General features: G+C 41.3%; 1 protein-coding gene and 1 long non-coding RNA gene across 9 annotated transcripts in view; one reads left to right on the top strand and one right to left on the bottom strand.

The window, feature by feature from the left end:
• Positions 1-3,591: 3,591 nt before the first annotated feature.
• Positions 3,592-15,124, bottom strand: LOC137660890 (uncharacterized). Of its 4 annotated transcripts, none has more exons than XR_011047799.1 (4): positions 14,465-15,124; positions 7,984-13,760; positions 6,674-6,782; positions 3,592-4,674 (listed from the first exon to the last, which is right to left on the bottom strand). It is a non-coding gene; the product is annotated as an uncharacterized lncRNA (long non-coding RNA). The 4 variants fall into 4 exon arrangements; XR_011047800.1 differs by having other exon boundaries at positions 3,592-4,669; XR_011047798.1 differs by having other exon boundaries at positions 3,592-4,489.
• A 122-nt stretch (positions 15,125-15,246) lies between these two features.
• JPH1 (junctophilin 1) overlaps positions 15,247-18,710 on the top strand; it is a 93,990-nt gene continuing 90,526 nt past the window's right edge. For 4 of the 5 annotated variants that reach the window (XM_068397054.1, XM_068397055.1, XM_068397052.1 and 1 more), the window contains exon 1: positions 15,248-15,752. In XM_068397054.1, coding sequence (XP_068253155.1) covers positions 15,374-15,752 — 379 coding nt within the window. In that variant the 5' untranslated portion in view covers positions 15,248-15,373. Of the gene's footprint in view, positions 15,753-18,710 lie in introns of all 5 variants that reach the window. The other variant, XM_068397056.1, reaches the window with a different exon arrangement.

Below are 18,710 nucleotides of genomic sequence, written 5' to 3'. Positions count from 1 at the left end.
GTTAGTAGTGATTGCGTACATTTCTAGTTCTTGAGATATAACAAAAATATTAACTGTTCTAATGCTATAAAAACTTAAACAGTTTTGATGATTGGAATATCAGGCTTTTTAATCAATCAGAGAAATACATTTAATATATTTACATAAGGAACAAAAAGGGCAATTTCTTAGCTATAAACCTTAAAATCTAGGTATTATCATTACAGCTTTATCCAGTCTATCACTCCTCAAGCTTTTATACAAACAGCATCTTCGAATTATAAAATCTAACATATCAGCCAAATTAAAAAGATCTAAAACATTTTTTTATGTACTTGCCCATGTTTGTTGTCTCTGCATATGTGTAATATGCTGGCTAGGGAACTTGATCATTACTGAGCTATTAGGAACAATTCTGTATCATCACTTCACATGCTCATCTTCCCTCACATTAACTTAGATGTGTAACTCACATGAGTAAAAATTATAGTAAAAAATGCTCCTGTGCTCTGTACCTCTGTGCACAATATCCAGGTGTTGATTTTTATACTGGTTTTAATCTAACAGTGATGACATTTTGTTGAGCAAAGACTGCCATCACGTTACATGTTTGCACACCACTGTCTAGCACAATGAGTTTTGGCTGCCCATTAAAAAAATTCACATATTACCACAGCACAAACAATGAATGTGAAAAATAGTATCTTCCAGCTATTGCCTGTAGCCAAAAACAGAGCATGCAACTTTGAGCTAGTAAAATAGATTATTTAGATGCTGAAACAAAGTCCACCAAAGATAGTGTGGTGATTTGTACTGACTTCAATGGGTCATATATCAGGTCTTAGGCCTGTTCAAATTCTACTACAATGACACTGCAAAATACAAAGATCCAGTAACTGGGATCACAACCAAGCACAGAAAGCCTTAAGGCAATCTAAGGGGTTAAATCCAATTTTGTAAAATGTCCTTTGAACTCTCATGCAGTATTTTCTTTGACTGGAAAATAATTATTTTAAAAGATCTTTCCTGAAAACTTACAGAAATCAGATTATTTCCATCCCTGAAACAAGCCCTAAGTTTAACCATTTTCAAAAATTTCTAAAAATCTTCGTTACACTTTCTATTGAAAATGTTGTGAAAACTTTATAAGTTAATAATAGTTAAACTAAACATTTGATCTTTTTCAGCCAACTCCTCACAAAAATAGTTTTAAAATACTTCAAAGGATTATCATGTACTTCCAAACATTTTCACTGACAAGTAAAAAAATAGCTGCCACTGAGGAAGAACCATTAGTTTCAACAACATTAATCATTAAGACAACACAAAAATTCTTATTTCTTCAGCGTTAATTCTTGCTGTTTGCTCATTACCTTTGTGCAAGCCTGGACTAAAAACCAAACAGTAACAGGCAAAATATTTCAATTAGCCTCCTTGAAATCTCACTTCATGCAATAGTCAGACATCCGTGTTAGATGGAAGTACAAAAAAGCTTAGGTCACCCTCTGTTCCAGAGCATCCTGTGCCAGCACAGCAACAAGGATGGAGGCTGTTCTGCCCTGCGCCATCCGTGGGCTTCACACCACCCCAGGAAAGTCATCAGGGCCGACTGGGTAACCTGGCTCATGATTGCTCACACAGGGGTGAGGGCCATAAGCATGGGCAGAATACTTTCTCTTACTGAGAAACATTTTTTTCCCTCCAATCTAATGCACATAAATCACGTACCAGTATTGAAGTGTCTTTTCAAATTATAGTATGGCAGAAACAAAAAGGAAACTGTAGTGGTCAGTTATGATATATCAATTTACTGTATTTACTGAATTTTGAAAGCTGGAAAAATTTTCATTAAGTTCCACTTCTCACTACATTTGTATTAGTCAACTGGAATTTTTATTCCTGCTATGTCCCAGTGGAGGGCCCTCCATGTGCATGACTTCCAGTACCAGCTCTCATTTCTGCGCTTGACGAAGGGTGTCTCGGAGTTCCCACTACACATCTCCCACTCTCTCCGGACAGACATCAGGATGCTATTTTGTTAGGCCTCCAAAAATATTTTAATTTCTTCTCCTGTTTTTCTTTAACAAAACTGCTGCTCTATATTTGATTGATGATTGCTCTTTGAGTTTTTCAGCCCCTTGGCAAGTGTTGATGAAAAAGCACAAAAGAATTGGACTGTTAGTTGATACCAGTTAGTAAACCCTGAATTTGAGTCCTGATCCAAACTGATTCCACTTTAAATTATTCTTTTAGTCTGTAGATGAGTCTTATTTCTGAAACATCATTTAAGTGTTTAACAGTTTAGTAATCTTAAACATAGTTTAAGTGTTTAAGAGTTTAGTAATCAATATTTGTGGTTTAGGTGTACTGAATAGCAAGAAACGGTCAACTCTCTTGCTCTGTAGACAAAGGTATTTTTTTGGTACCCAAGTATTTCCAGTGAAGTTAACTCCAACCCGAGTAACGATAATTTAAGAAACTGGGATTCTTTGACTTGATAGTTACAAACTATCTATACCACTTAAAACTTTAGATTTTCAATGCTTGAAATAAAAGAACAGCAGAATGTAAAACAGCTGGACAAATTCATTAGCAAATAGCACACGAACACAGCATTCACCTAACTCCTCTTGTAAGCAAGACCCTCGTTTGTGAAAGTATAAATAGGACAAGATACAGTTTTGGGCAGCAATAGATCTGGGCACTGAATTGCTGTCTATGTTCTTTTGGCACTGACTGAAACACGCTGGCATGATTTTTTCTCAACTGCATAACGTCACTCACAAATAGAGAACAAATACCAGAGCTACTGCTCTGAAAACACACTTGCCTCGTCACACTTTGTTCAATAAGGTTTTCTTAAAAAAAATAGATGTAGTATATTAGTGCCAGCTGAAGGCAGTAATACTTACTATTTAGCATTTACGGAGTTACCTGACAAAAAAAAAAAAAAAAGTCTAAACAGAGAAAGGGATGAATTTAAATCCTGTGTGTGTAACTGATACAAATAAAAGTATGAAGCTGTCTCCGTGCCCTGTGCAAGCGCAGGGGAGAAGCGAGTGCAGCAGGCGATGGTATGTGTCTGAAATAACAAACCCTTTCCACTAACACCCTAGCTAATGCAGCGGGTGGGGAGGCAAAGCCAGAGGAGAGAAGCTGCAGAAGCTGAAGCGAGCTTTTCAAATTTTAGAGAGACGCATAAACTGGCAGGGGGGTAGAGGAAGACGCAATGCCTCTGTTTAATTCCTGTAGTGTCCTATCAAGTCCAGCGGCCAAAACACAAAGGCAGAATTTGACTTGTGTTACAGTCCTCAGAGCAAAATACAAACATTAAAAAAAATATAGAAGCTGTATTAATAGAAGAGTCAATATGAACAGAGCTTAGGGACAAGGAAGTGAGAATATCTTTTTGGCCCAGAGGGGATAATCTAACTTTTCAAGATGAAGAAATTAACACCTTTTCTTCTTGACCTTGAGTAATTAAAATTTTCCGTCTAACATGCTAGATAGGCCACTGCCGCAGACCTTCAGGGCTATCTTACTTTATTTCAATGTATTGCACAAAGTAAGAAATAACTGGAACTGGGAAAAACTTTAATCTCAGCCTCTAACTTCACTTTATAAGACATTTTAATTCCAGTTTTGACATTGTGTATAACATGAGACAGTTGAACAAAGAGCCATTTTTCAGTCTACTTTTCCTCCTCTACAAAAGCTTCCCACTTTAGTGGTTCAAAGTCACTGGAAAACATAATCAAGTTAACATGAAAAAGGAGTCTAACAAGAACACGGTTCATAACTTGGAGCAGTGTTTCAATACTGTGATTAAATTTGTATTCCCCCTAAATTGCATTTTGTTTGAACTCCCTGGCTTGTGATCGCGTTTCCTCCCCTTTTCTTGATGTCAGCTTCTTCACTGCCGGCAGAAGATCCCTCCGAACTGCAGCTGCATTTGTAAATGTTTCATCAAAGGCCCTGAATGTCTGGTAGCCAGCAGACCCGGTGGGTGCTATGAATGTGATCTGGGTCTATCTCGGGGAAGAACAGCATGACCATATTTATTGCCGATGCTATTCTGGGGGCTGTATGACGTGCTTCTCCCCTCTGGCTGAGCAACGCTTGCCCGTTCGTCTTTCAACACTCACTCCAAGCATGACAGGATGAAATAAAACAAAATTTACTGGTAGCAAGCTTACTTGCATATTGAAGATTTACATTTTAATAACTTCATCATACACACACACACATATGCTTATTTCAATAATCATGTTAAACATTTTGTAGTCTACATAGATTAGACAATTAGGTTACATTTTAAAAAAAAAAAATCAAACCGTAAGAAGATAAAGAAAATATAAAATAAAAGATATATAAAATAATTCAAATTAGTATGGAGGCACAAGCCTATCTGTCCCCATAAATTCAATCTTAACTCAGGTTGGCGGCAACACAGTAGCTCTAGCTCTGCACAACACCTCCAAACGTGGACAGCAGTTGTGTCTCCCAAAACCTGTGAAAACAGGGAAGAAAAAATACTACATTTCTGGAAGCAATCATGCACATAGGATCACCTCTTCCAAACTGAGGCAAGTAGCTTCTAGGTATACAAACCAAAGCTCACTCAGCAGACAGCAGAATGAGCCAGGCACTTCCAGTGATTGATGACACCCAACCTAGCAGAAGATCTGTGCTACGCTTTGTAAAAGAGAAGGGAAAAAAAAAAAAACAACAAGATTTCAGATTAAAATGACATGCACATTTTTGATACTTCAAATGTTATCATTTTGCTGATATTAAAAAAAACCAAACCTAGAAACATGACACTGACCATACGGCACAGAAAAGGTCACAATTTCTTTTTTCTCTTAAGCCTATTCAAAAAAATTTTCAGCACTAAAACTGGAGAATCACAAAGTTGCATAGTGCCCAATTCATTCACTTTCTGGATACTGACATTTTGGGTAGGAAAACCCTGATATAATGAATTTTCAAAAATGACTGACATTTTTTAAGTGTTTCATTAGGCTCAATTTTCCAAATATGCTGAGCACTCAGCTGTTAAAAATCAAATCTCATTAAAAGTTTCATTAGTTAGACAAAAACCACAGTCTCAAAATCACATAAAACCAAAACCATATCCCTTTATACATGAAAACAAAACTGCAACCCCCCTCTCTAACTTTAGCATGCCGTATCACAGAACCACAGTCCTCCAGCTCTATTACATTTTTTGTTTTCATGACAGAACCTCATCTAAGCAAAAATACCACATGGCTAAATGTGGGTGAATTAACAAAAATTTTGCAATGTTATCATATGAAACAAGTGAATTTCAAAATTAGTTTTAGTTCTCAAATAAACTGAAATAAACTTTGTATCTACCATACCCAAATATCATGCAGGTTAATGACATTGCCAAATTTTAAAATTAATAAACTAAAACATGAACTAAGGTGATCACTACCATGGACTTCATAGCACAGCTTGTTTTAGGCATACCTACAAGTGAAAGACTTAATGATATATACATGCCTAACTGAATACACTTGATTATTCTATAAGTCAATTACATTTATTATGTATTCAGACATAACAGAACATCATATAATTGTTTTTCAAACACACTGTATATTATTAGGATGATACACACTCCGTGATTAGAGCAGACATTGTCAGAGAAGGGGTATTTTTATATTCTACATGAAACTTAGATTAAATTTCACTGTTGCATGCTGAATACACAGCATTGGGTTACAAAAACTCAAAATAATGGCTACTTTTTCATAAAGGACCTACTGCAGCAAGATCATAAACTTTTACATAGAAGGATTTTGTTTACTATGACAACAGCAGTTACTAAAGGATGATGCTTTGATAAAGAATATTAGTAAGACTGTTTTAAACTCCACACCTAGCATGAGGTGTTTTCTATTAAAAAAAAGTAGGGCTCAAAACCTCCCAATCAATTTGTCCTTAGAAAAAAAATAATGCAAATACTGATTTGTCTAATGTCCATCTCATACTTGCAAGAAGCAGGGATAGACATAACGTATTCACATGTAGAGCTGCAAACACAAATTCATGGACTTCACCAAAAGAGCATAAAAACTGTACTGCACCTGCAGAATAGAGAGAAAGTCATCCAAAATTCTGCTTTGGTGGTTATGTCTTCCAAAGAGCAGAATCTAATCTTTAAGCTGAAATTTCAGTGCACAAATAGAAAACTATTTTGCAGCAATACAATATTACTTTAAGTGTATTTGCTAAGAAGGCCAGTTTTCAAGACGCAAAAGGGGCTAATAGTGTAATACACATGGTGAATAGGTTTCTGCATCATACAAAAACATCATGACATCATGTTTCCAGCATTTTAAAAAGCCAAAAGAATAGAGGCAAACCAAGAGTAAAAGAAATCTTATACCAGCTAGGAGTTTTAATTCATTGGTTAGGCTGATTATGATGCACTAACCCTTGCTGTATTTTTTCCTGTAAAATTAAACATCAAAATATGTTTAGGTGATTAACTTGCATGTTAGCTGTGGTGAGAACAATTTTTTCCCCCAGGACAAATATTCCTGGATAAGCACAAGAAACTTATCAATAGGATGCATTTATCAACTCAGGCATAACAAGCATCTGTTTGTCTTTTACTGTTTTATCAAAAATCAGTTAGAGCAAGCCGTATTATCCTCACCAAATTTTAAGCAGATTGAGGGAGTAGCTTTCTGTTAAAGGTCTTTGCAGCGCAGCCTGCTTAGCCTCATGGTAGTGTCCTATAAAGCTCAATTCCTTTATTGAGGACTCTGTTAATAGAAACAAATCTTGAAAGAGACTACACTGGGCAAAAAAAATATCCATATTATTTCATCATCAAAGAGCAAAGAGCTCAGCTTTTGAATGTCTGGTAGCATTTGCCTTGTTTTTTCCATCATCATCTAGAAAAACCCCAAACAAAACCCACCAAGGTTGTACCTGTAAGTTATGTTCAGAATGACAATGATTTTCAATTCATTTCACATATGCATTCATTCAGAAGAAAATAACAGATTCTTACGTGAAGTTAATCAACTATCCAAGGTATAATAAGCACCAACACCAGTTCATTGGTGAAATGCAACAGCTGTTCTGTTCTGCTCCAGCACGGCATAACCAAGAGTGTGTGCTAATAGCTGTGGCCATCAACACGGTTTTTAAAATTTGAAATATCGTGTCTAATTGCTATTTTAACATTAACTTATCACTTTTAAAGGAAAAAAAAAAGGCATTTCAATTTTTATAAGAAGAAAAAAACAATGAAATTCACAAGACAGACCCCATATTAAGACAGAATTAGATATGAATGCAGACAGACACAGGGCCTCATCCCTATGTCTGATAAAATCTGCCAGATAAAATCAAGGCAGATCATAAGGAACTGCAAGGTACAGGAAGCAGCTGAAGAACTGCAGCCCCCACAAAAGTTGGGATGGGTGCCTTCTCGAGGTGACCTCACCCTTGCAGAAGTGGCCTGGCATGACCCACAGAGCTCTGGTCTCCTCCACCAGCGTCATGCTGCAGAGACGGAAACTGCAGAGCTGGGACCATCTGTCTGCTGAAGAAATTCTCTTTACCACAACCTCTGTGAAGGTCTGTAATCACTGGTGATGAAATTGCTAACTAATGAAGGAGGATTTTCAATGCATAGGTGGCCTAAAGCATGGCAAAAGGCCTAGATCTCTGGGAAGATATAAGTGGCTCTCAATAGAGGTATTCAGAAAAATGGCAGTGTGGTGAGCAGTGAGGAAGGCTGCTGAACTTTATTTCCTCTGGTATTAAAGCAACATGTATGAAAATTATTTAACTCATTAGCTAATTTATGTAAAAATTACCAGAAGAATTAAGATCACAAAGGTATGACATTCCTACAATTTAGAACAAAGCAAAGCCGCAAAAATACACATCCAAGCAGGAGAGAGAGATGTTTTGCACACCACTAAGAAAATGTGAAACAATCCCAATTCTTACCTGACATGAGAGCTAATACAAATGCTCCAAACAACAGGAAAAGCTTCAATCAGACCATGGACCTCCTCAGGCATCTGGAATCTCTGTAGGACACAATGGTGCAGGACTCGAGAGCTTTGGGTGCTGCTGCTAGTTCTTCATAGCACAGACCAGGGTGAAGACGGAGGACTGCAACAACCGAGGGACCTGCTGGGAAGGTGCTACAGGGCAATTACAGTACCATGTTACAGGCAAAACTTTTTTTACTCAGCAGATGAGTGACTACGTCAAGTCTGGAATATCTTTTCCTTTTAACCAACAGGAGTAAACTGACTGAGAATGCAAGACTGAGGCAACTTGGGTGAAAGATTATGGGAAAATATTATTTATAATTCCTAGGAAAAGAGAATGGAATTAAAAACAAAAGAGGTGAACTGTAAAGCTGCCAGCTTTTCTGGATGCTTACAATTGCATTAGGGCAATTGTTTGTATAGACACGCTGCATACAGAGCAAATGATTCAGCTGTAAAAGGAAAATAAAAATAAATCTTTTTGCTGGATTATTTTTAAGCTGGATTGGTTCCCTGATCCAAATCACAGCTCACTGAAGGAACAGTTGTGCTGGCAGCATGGAGGGCTGGGGGCATGAGAATATCTCAAGCCAGTGTCGGCCAAGACTGTCTTGTAAAAACCACAAACTTAGATTCGCTCTCTACTAGGTTTTATTTTATTATAAATGCCAAAAACAGCAATCTGTTCTCTTAAAGAAATAATGTGAAGGGCATAAATACAATGTGAAGAGAAAATAAGATGAGTATCACGAGACAAACTTAAGGAAATTGAGAGCTCTTCAGCGATCCTGAAACACCATAAGGAAGTATATGCAAGTAGAAAGTAGGTCAAATTACTAAAGGAAGAATATTAGGGAAGAGTGCATGTATGTAGGGGCAAAATCAGAAAGGCCAAATCACAGAATGAGACCTGGTTAGGAAGGAACAGAAAAGGCAACAAGACAGCCCCATAGCAGGAGGAAGGCAAAGGGAAGGGCTGTGTCACTGCTCAGCACAGAGGGAAAGCTTTCAGATGCACCACTGAGATAAACTGAAATGTTAAATGCTTTTTTGTTTCAGCCTTCACTAAAAGAGATATTATGTATTTTGACTTCAGCAAAGCTGCTGACATTCATTAAAGGTGATCTAGGCAAAGCTATGGTAAGAGAGTATACTTTGTTTACAGTTACTAAGTAATGGTTATTAATTCTTAAGTCCCATGGCTGAAGGATGTATCAAATGCTAAATCTGTATCAAATCCTTTCACATTCAATACGTCCATTAATAACTTTGATCTTGGAAGAGTCCAGTTATTGCATGTGCAAATGTGCACACTTGGAAACCAGGGAGGAACTGCAATATGGTATTAAAATTCATAAAATTCTTAATCTGGGGAAGTAATCTTAAGCAGAAAAAAAAGCATGCAAGTGAATACCTGCTGAATGAAACAGCTTCACTAATACAATGTGGGAAGCAACTGGTTAAGCAATATTCTGTGGGAAAGGATTAGGACAACAGCAAATCACACACTGAAAACAAGTCAACATATCATTTTGTTGTTGGCAGGGGAAGGAATCATCATACCGCTGATTCTTGGCACCAGTGTAAAAGAATAGTGTCATTTGGGAGTCATACGGAATTATGCTACTTCTGTGTGGCACAATATTAGCCAAATAATGTGTTTTGTTTTCAAAATCAGACTTTAACAAATATGCAACATAACTGGAGAAAGTGCAGACAAAAGCAACAGTGTAAGTCAGAGGTCTAGGAGGAAATAATGAAAGATATAGCCTGCTTACTCTAAAGAAAAGGGCTAAAGCAAGACATGACAATCTGTCTTCAAACATTTATGAATTTGCTGCAAAGAGGAAAACAATAAACCGTTTCTATCGTCCCTGAGGAAGCAAGACTTGAGCTGCAGCAGGTACAGGATTCAGATCACCATTTAGGAAAAACTTGCTAGGGATAAATCTGATTTTGTAGATCTTTCCACCTGTAACTTGGGTGGTAATTTAGGGTAATCATTATGATGTTACACTTTTCTTCAAATCAAGCATTGTAAAATTGAACATATTTGGAGTTGGTTTTGTTTTTTATAAGTGGATTAAGGTATAGTAATGCACTTATTTTTGTTCTGCAGACATATAAAAAAAAAAAAAAACCACAACAAAATTACTAAATGTCGACAAGACCCAGAAACAACATTTCACATTTTTTCCATAATTTCGTAGGTACTCATAATCATAAAATTATTGCATACCATCATTACAAGATAACCTAATATCTTTATACATTTAAAAAAAAATCACTCCAATACACTGTATCTTACTTGTATGGAGAGTTCCGTCACTGTTAAAATCACTTCAGGAACAAAGAAGGTGAACATAAATACTGCATTTCTTTAAAAAGTTAAACCACATTTTTATTTAAAATCTAATTCAGTTGCTTAGAACAGCGCTGAAAATAGAAGTCCAGATACAGAACATATCTTGTTTTCAAGTTAGAAAAGGATCTGTATTTTTGTTTTTATAAGCTTTATCAGCACTTTTGCAAAAAAAAATAACTGTATTCACTGAGTAAGCATAATATCTCTGTAATTAAATATACTATCTTACTGGCTAGTTCCCAGCTTCAAGTGCAAGGTGGAACTGACACTTACCAATGCAGCTAGGAGAGTAGTTTCATAACACAACCTTTCCCAAGTATTATATGATTTTTTTTCAAAAAATCCTGTAGTATTACTGTTTCAGTATTCACAGTAACTTACGTGAATATACAGTATAGTAAGAAAAAGTGGTACGTTCCTGTCCTAGGAGTCAGACAACAACATATTTGTTTATAAATGTTAATTTAGACTCCAGACATAAAAATTGGCATAAAAGTTGTGGCTGTTCACGTGGAGCCAAGAAAGACCTACTTGCCTTTAAAATTTCTACACTGTGGCTTTCGTACTACCTTTACTTCTCTATTTCTGCCTCCCACACAGCAGTCCCATGTGTGAACTCATCCAATACAATGTGCGCAGTTCATGGAGCTCATCAGTTAAGCATCCTGCCTCTGTTCAGCAAAGTACTTGAGAACATTCTTTGGAGCTTTGCTTTATTTGAGCACAGAGATCTTGCAGATGTTTACTTTAAAGCTCATGTGTAGTCCCACTGAAGTAAATGGGATTACTAAATACTTAAAGTAATTCCCTGCTGAATCAGGCTTTTAAGCGTAAGAATAAATATGCCTAATTTTTTATTCATGCATCAGATATCTATAGACTAACAGTTTAAAGTCAGCAGCTTTGTATCTAGTTAATATTAAATCTCTGCATAATACCTTCATCTACTGCATCTACCATCCCTGCACCAAGGACTTTTTAAATATAACCCTGCAGCACTGTTTTTACATACATACAGTGTCATCAGACCTAGTGCTGTGATGACTTACACAGCAACAGAACTACTCAAGGCAAACTTTCTCTATTTGGCCAATACACAACAAAAATGGCACTTTTGTAAATGATAAATGAACTGCACCTGGACCTTGTATTTTCTGAACATTACATGTATCAAAGACTTCAGAAAAGAACTCTTGTAAGGCAGATTTAAAAAATAGTGATAGCAATTACATTTATTTTGGAAAAAACAGGTAAACTCATTCATCTACCTATAACTGCTTACTTCCTCCATCTTTGGAGCTTTAGAAAAAATTTTAACTTGATACTAGGTGGAAGTGTCCAAGGAAACAAAATCTATGGATCTAAGGTATTTAACACATACATGCTACACATCGCATAGGATCATCACCTACACCCTGGCCAGAAGCAAACACAAAGTGGCACGAACTAAAGTTGAGGCTCATCAATGAAAAATCTGTCAGCAAAAAAAAAAATATCTACAACCTCATCAGCAATGAGACACTTGTGACTTCTTACATCATCAAGACCTCGCTGAGTGATGCTAAAAGTTCTCTGCAAAGCACTTCTATCCTCACATCTGTCAAAATTTATTCCCTGCTGAAAATATAGTAAGAGAAGGCTGGCAGTGATGAATTCATCTTGTCATCAAGCATCAACTTCATTTAAATTGATTACTTCATTTAAATGAATACACCTGGAATATGAACCACATGCAAAATTACCATTAATTTTAGCATCATTTGCAAGTCACTAAAAAAAAGACACACTTGTGGTAACAGAAGAAAATTTATATGATTCCTTCCTAAAATTTTCATTGTTCACCTCTGTCCCATCCAATCTTGTTGGTTCATCTGATCTAATATTAAACCTGTAAAATCTAAATGAAGAGGGTAAAACAAAGGACTAACAGGCAGATACTTCTTTCATTAATGCAATGGTCCAATACCCTCCAGTGTACAGATGTAAGAACTTAAGGCAGCACCAGAAAGTTATAGGTTTGGGATACGATAACAGACATCAGACCAACAGCTTTAGGGATAAACAATTTATCTCTACATAACAGTACAGTAACTCATATACATCAGTAGTGCAATTACTCAAGCCATTACAACGGCAGATCCAGTTATTCAGTAGTACAACCATTCAGGTGGAAATGACAGCAAATCCAGTAATTCACCAATACTAAGCCAAACGTAATACCCGGGCACGCAAGGACTTGCACAACCTTGGTTATTAGCCAGGTCAGCAGGAAGCTGGTCATGGCTGCTTCTTCAGAAGAGCAGCTCGGACCCATGGAGGGGCTGGGGGAATCCCACAGTCCCTCATTGGACCCACCTCTTCCCTTGCTGAGTCATGGAAGCGCTGCCTGGACTTGCTAACCAGTCATCCCATCTCACCTCTGCTCCCCTCCATGCCGGTCCTGTTCCTGGTGTGCATGGGGTGCAGAAGTATTGTGTGAGGCAATACCAGCCTTACAGCTCCATTGTGTGCACAGCACCCGGAAACACCGGGTAAGGCAATACTAGCCCCACAACAGATAAAAACCAATGCTCAGCAGCTCCACTTCAACCACAACAACATGTGTGCTACATAAAAATCTGCTCAGAGAGTAACACGCAATTATAAACAGGGGACCTCAATTACTAGTTTAATTGTATACCAATTTCAGCTATAGGCATTCTGACTTCTAACAGGTAGTTCCCCATGCCTATATAAACCATTTCACTCTTCTGAAATTGTTAAAACATGACAGGGCTTTATCTTGTGTCAGAGGAAAGGAAACAGAAAAGAGATTGACAGAGTGAAAATAGTAAACTCCTCAAAGCACTCACGCCATCACCACTATTCTTTCCAATCTTTTTCTTGACTAAGAAATGCAAGATGTGGTGGCTGTAAAACCTGATGAGCTCAAGAAATACTCAGAGGATACCAAACCAAATATTCTTCATCAATCCCACCTACTGCAACCTTTTCAGACTTCTCCAGTCTTCTACACAAGCTCACATCACAATGAAGGTCTCGGTCCTTAACTTCAGCACAACATAGAGCCTTGTCCAAAGACACATGAAAGACTGCATAATGTCTGCGCAACAGAAATGACGTTCTTGTCTGGTTTTCCACATTCTAAAACTATGGAACAAAGTTCCCAGGGCACAAAGGGGCATCGAAAGCTTCCCCATCTTCTCTTGGACAAGGCACATGTCTTTGATCTTGTCTTTTTCTCTTTGCATGCGTGTCTGCAAACGCGTGTGCAGTCTTTTACCTATGCACTTTCAAGCAGAACAAGAAATCCCAAAGCCCCTTGTTGGAACAGAAGCAAGGCTTTATAGCACACACTTCCTCTGATGGGAGAAGAGACAAAAGATGCATCTATCAGTTATGGTGCTCAACTCACTCCCGGAAAGAGCAGAGATACTTCAGCACTGAGCTGTGCGAGTCTGGCATAAAAACATACACAGAACAGTGTCCTGCGAAGCACAAAGCTTGAAAATTTACCCAAGTTAAATGGGCATGTTTAATATGTGTAATATTTTAATTTAATTTAGGCTTAAGTCAAAACTGCTTATAACTGAAATGAATTTGGCGTAAATTTCTGAAGCTTAACTGTTTCAATTTCTGATGGTTTGTATTCAAATCTTTCATTTTCAATTAAGTTTCTGCTCTTACTCACTGCTACTAACATAACCATTGCTAATTCCCCACTTCTCCAAATCACTTGTCCAGATAGTACCATGCCCCACAATTTGTAAGTATGATTCATGCTTTTAACAAAATCCCCATTGAAGAGGAACATTTTCTTTCAGATTTTCTCCCAGTCCTGATCTATAACTGCGAAAGAACAAAAAGCGAAGATGTCCTATGACAACAGATTTCCATCCCCTCTCCACTATTTTCTCTGCTATTTCTACGCTTCTGCGTTTCTTCTGTCATCTGCCCTTACATTTTTATCTGATTATCAAGTATCTGGCAAAGGAGCACTTGGCAGGATTTAGAGCGATTCAGCCACCCAACGGCCACGGGGCTGAAAGCACGAGAGCTTCCTCACCAAGTTCCCAGCAGCGCTGTCCTTGAAAGGCCTCGGTACCACTCACGTCCCCGTGCTCCGTGTTTCCCGACCCGCGGTACTGCTGGTTTGCCCCTTGGGGAAGGTGGGCTCCGTGTGTGATTTGGAAAAGGGAAAAAGCACAACTTGGCTGCGGTCTTGCAGCAACAACTTCGGTTTAAAACTACTCTTAAAGCTCAAAGAAAGTAAAAATAAAATTAAAAGTCACAGGTACCACTTGGAAACGCTCTCCTTCTGCCTGCTTGTTGCAGGCGCTGGCAGGTGCGGCAGCAACCTGTCCGGGAGCCCAAGGGGCGAGCAGCGCGGGGGCAGGGCAAGGTGACGCAGCCCGAGCACAGAGCCACCAGGCCCGCCGGGCCGGTCCGGGCCCCACCACCCCCGGGCACCGGACGTCGCGGGGGCCCCGGCGCGGCTTGCGCGCACCCCGGCCTTCCCCCGCCCCGAGACACGCGCGTCCCCGAGCACGGGGGGGGCAGCTTTCCCCGGGAGGGGCGGGCACACGGACACCCTCCCCCAGTGGGTACCGCCTGCTCCCCGTCGCTCCCGGTCACCAAGCCCACCCACGGGCGGGAGCAGGGGCAGCCAGCCCTACCCCAGCCAGCCCTCGGGCCGCGCACCTGCCCCGCGGCGCCAGCGGCGGCCCCGGGCGGGGGCGGTCCCCGGCGGGGGGCGGAGGGGCGGGCAGGGAGGAGCGGGGGGCGGGCGCCGCTTGCCGCCGAGGGGCTGCGGCTGGGCTGGGCGCGGGCGGGCGGCCGGCGGAGCACTTGCAGTCGCGGGGAGCGCCGGGGCTGTCGGTCGGTCGGTCGGTCGGTCGGCGGGCGGGAAGGGAAGGCAGGGAAGGGAAGGCGGGCGGGAGGCGGTGGCGGCGCCGCGCTCGCCCCGCTGCCCTGGATGACGGGCGGCCGGTTCGACTTCGACGATGGCGGCACCTACTGCGGCGGCTGGGAGGACGGGAAAGCCCACGGGCACGGCATCTGCACCGGGCCCAAGGGGCAGGGCGAGTACGCGGGCTCCTGGTCCCACGGCTTCGAGGTGGCGGGCGGCTACACCTGGCCCAGCGGCAACACCTACCTGGGCTACTGGGCGCAGGGCAAGCGCCACGGGCTGGGCGTGGAGACGAAGGGCAGGTGGATGTACCGCGGCGAGTGGTCCCACGGCTTCAAGGGGCGCTACGGGGTGCGGCAGAGCCTCAGCACGCCGGCCCGCTACGAGGGCACCTGGAGCAACGGGCTGCAGGACGGATACGGCGTCGAGACCTATGGGGACGGAGGTGGGCGCCGGCGGGGGGCGCCCCGCGCGCGGCGGCGGCGGGGGGGCGGGGGGGGCGCGCCTGCGTGGGCGCGCGCGCCGCGGGCGGGGCCCCTCCCCCCACCCCCGTGTCCAGCCGCCGCCCCGGTCCCGGCGGCCGTTTGCCCGGCTGCCCGTCAGCGCGGCGGGGTCTCCCCTCCTTCCACTGCCCGGCTTCGTGCGCTGTCCCGGCGGGGAGCGCGCTGCTCAGCGCTCGGCCCCGCCGCCCCGGAGGCCCCGCTGGCGGCCGGGGAGCGCCACAGGTGCCCGGCGCCCGCCCCGCCCCGCTCCGTGAGGAGCCGCCCAGCCCTGGCCGAGCGGCACCGGACGCGCCGGGAGGCGGGCTGGGCTGCCGGGCTCGCCGCTTTCTCCCGGCCAGCTGGTAGAAATCCGCATTACGGCTGCCTGCAGACACCTTTCCTTTTGCTCTGCTGAGGCGGCTGCCGCGCTCCCCGCCCGCGATAACGATAACCGGGGCCGGCAGCGCCTGTCTCGGAGACAGAGCAGGCAGGCGAGCTCGGCGCCTCGCTCACTGGGCGCTGTTTTCGTGGTGAAACAGCAAGAACTGAATAAGCGAGCCCTTGTGCCTTGTTAACTTTGCTAGCAGGAATAGCTCTGTTCGCTCAATACGCTCGGCTTGTAAACAGGACGGTAAAGGTAATGAAGCGGGTACGCAGCTTGGGTCTACCCTCATGTCATAACTCGTATTTTAAAATACGGTATAGTTTTAAACACACTGCTCTAAGTACAAGCTGTGTTGTGAAATTGCACAGGCCTGCCTCACACCCTTCACCACGAAAAAGCAAATGTTTGTAGGACTGAGCTCCCTGTAAGTGTGCTGAGAGGACTGGGCACCCTGCCCTCCTGTTTAAGGTACGAGCGGTCAAGAAGTTAAGCTTCACTAAGGTCGCGGAGGACTGGAGCTTGTTTGAATGGTCAGTTACAGTTCCTGTACCTCTGTCGTTTCATGCGCTGCACAAGAAAAATACACCCAATATTTTTTTATTCATCTTTTGCTGCTGTAGTGTCATTGGCATCAGCGGAAGTGCCACCTGCAGCTTCTGCGGAGTTGCTCTTCAACTTGGTTTGTTCCATTGTAACGGGAAAAACTGCTCTCAGCTTTAGGTCTAGAGAGCTGTTGGGTTTTTTTTACAGAAATGCTGCCTGCTTCAGCTTTGAGCAACATGCTTAGGTAACGTGCAAGAAATAGAATTTACTAAAATCAGAGGTAGTGTTCACGTGATGTGACTGAAGACCTGATACCCAAGTATCAGATCCCTTGACTGATGCTGTTACTGTTTTCTTCAAGGAATTTTGCTAAGAGGTTTGTGGTCAAACTTTCGGAATCGTGTCAGAGAACAGCAGAAATATACATATACAGTTGGCGTCCTTTTTTTTTTTCCTTTCCAAAATACAAAATGTAGTGAGTTGTGTAAGATTCATTTCCTTCAGAAAATGAAATATACTGTGTTTTTTTGTACATTGAACTCTTTAGTCCCCTTATTCACACATATATGTAGCTGTCTGAAAAGTGTTTCCTGGTGTAGAAAGTTCTGATGCTCAAAGTCAGTCGAGATGTGTGTCTGGGAATTTAAAAAAAAACACAACATACTATGAAAGAGATCAGGATTTTAGTTTCACTTTCACAACACAATAAACTTTTCAGGTTTTATTGTATTTTGACTAGTAAATTAGAAGCTGACGAATAGCTGAATTTGCAGTGGCCATCTTTTTTTTTTTTTTTTTCTTTTCGGGAAAGTAAATTGCCATTCCAGTAAATTTTCTAGGAGTGATTGTCTCAAGCTGAAGTTCCTTTTATCTTTTTCTTCAGGCTTATTGTGGAATTTTAAAAATCTCAATATAGTATTTATAATTGGAGGTAAATTCTCTAAATTTTAGACTTAGACTCCCCAGAAATCCTTTGTCTGAAACAGCATATGGATGTGCATGTGCAGTTTACACTGTAAGATTTTTAGTCCTATTAACTGAAATCTGTTACCATGGCCCCAGTCTCTGACGTGTTTCAATTCATATGAACAGAGGGTGTGAAGTCCCATTGATTTTAATGAAAGTACTCATGAATGAAGTGCAAAGCAGTACTGTCATAGATGTTTGCAGATGTGTTTTTGTTTTCGTGCTCTGGAACAATAGCCGTATTTGTACACCAGAAGAATGTCTGAAATGTTTTTACAAGGAAACCAGATTTATATATGTGTCTCTAACTTACTGTGAAATATTTGCAGGAAAGCTCTTTCTTTATTATGACCTGAGAGTGCTGGCACAGGGAAATAACTATTTAGTCTATGCCAATTGCCAGTTTGTTTTCAAACTCACTAAAATCCAGGCCTTTCTGCTGCTATTCCCCCCCACTCCCCATGTTGTTTTAAACTGCATTGGTGGTATTAGGAGATGTAGTTGAGGGAGGGAAAAGGAACATAAGCATTGACAGTGTTCCTCAGTGTTTATGCACACAACACTTTTCACTACATGAGTAATACATGTCATGCTGTGTTTAAATGCTTAAAGTTGTCACTCAGTCAAATCTCCGAGGAAAATCACTGTGAATTATAAACCATGATCCTCCATTCATTGCATGTGCTTATGCTGGGCCTTCAAGTGGCCCGTCAGGTTGTTCCCTACAGCGATCTGTACTTCCGTGCCTCCTTTAAACTCCCTAGATTTTGTTGAAGCTGTGTGAATCTGCAAGCCTACCTGAGCATTTTTTATGGAGGGATTAAGGCTTAATTAGAAACCTCAGTATGTGTAAATTAGTTAGCAGTTTATGGTCCTGTCAACAATAGCAATAACGGGCATCTTGCCGTAAGGTTGTGCATTGTCATTCCACAGAGGTCAGTCAGTGGCAAATGCATCCTTAAGCAAAGGTTATCGATAGCACATATGTTCATTGATTTCTAAATATCTAAGTAGTCTTCTTTCTAGG

The sequence above is a fragment of the Nyctibius grandis genome, chromosome 3 (assembly GCF_013368605.1).
Source record: "Nyctibius grandis isolate bNycGra1 chromosome 3, bNycGra1.pri, whole genome shotgun sequence".
In the NCBI taxonomy this organism is placed as follows: domain Eukaryota; kingdom Metazoa; phylum Chordata; class Aves; order Nyctibiiformes; family Nyctibiidae; genus Nyctibius; species Nyctibius grandis.
This window is presented reverse-complemented; position numbering and strand designations above follow the sequence as displayed.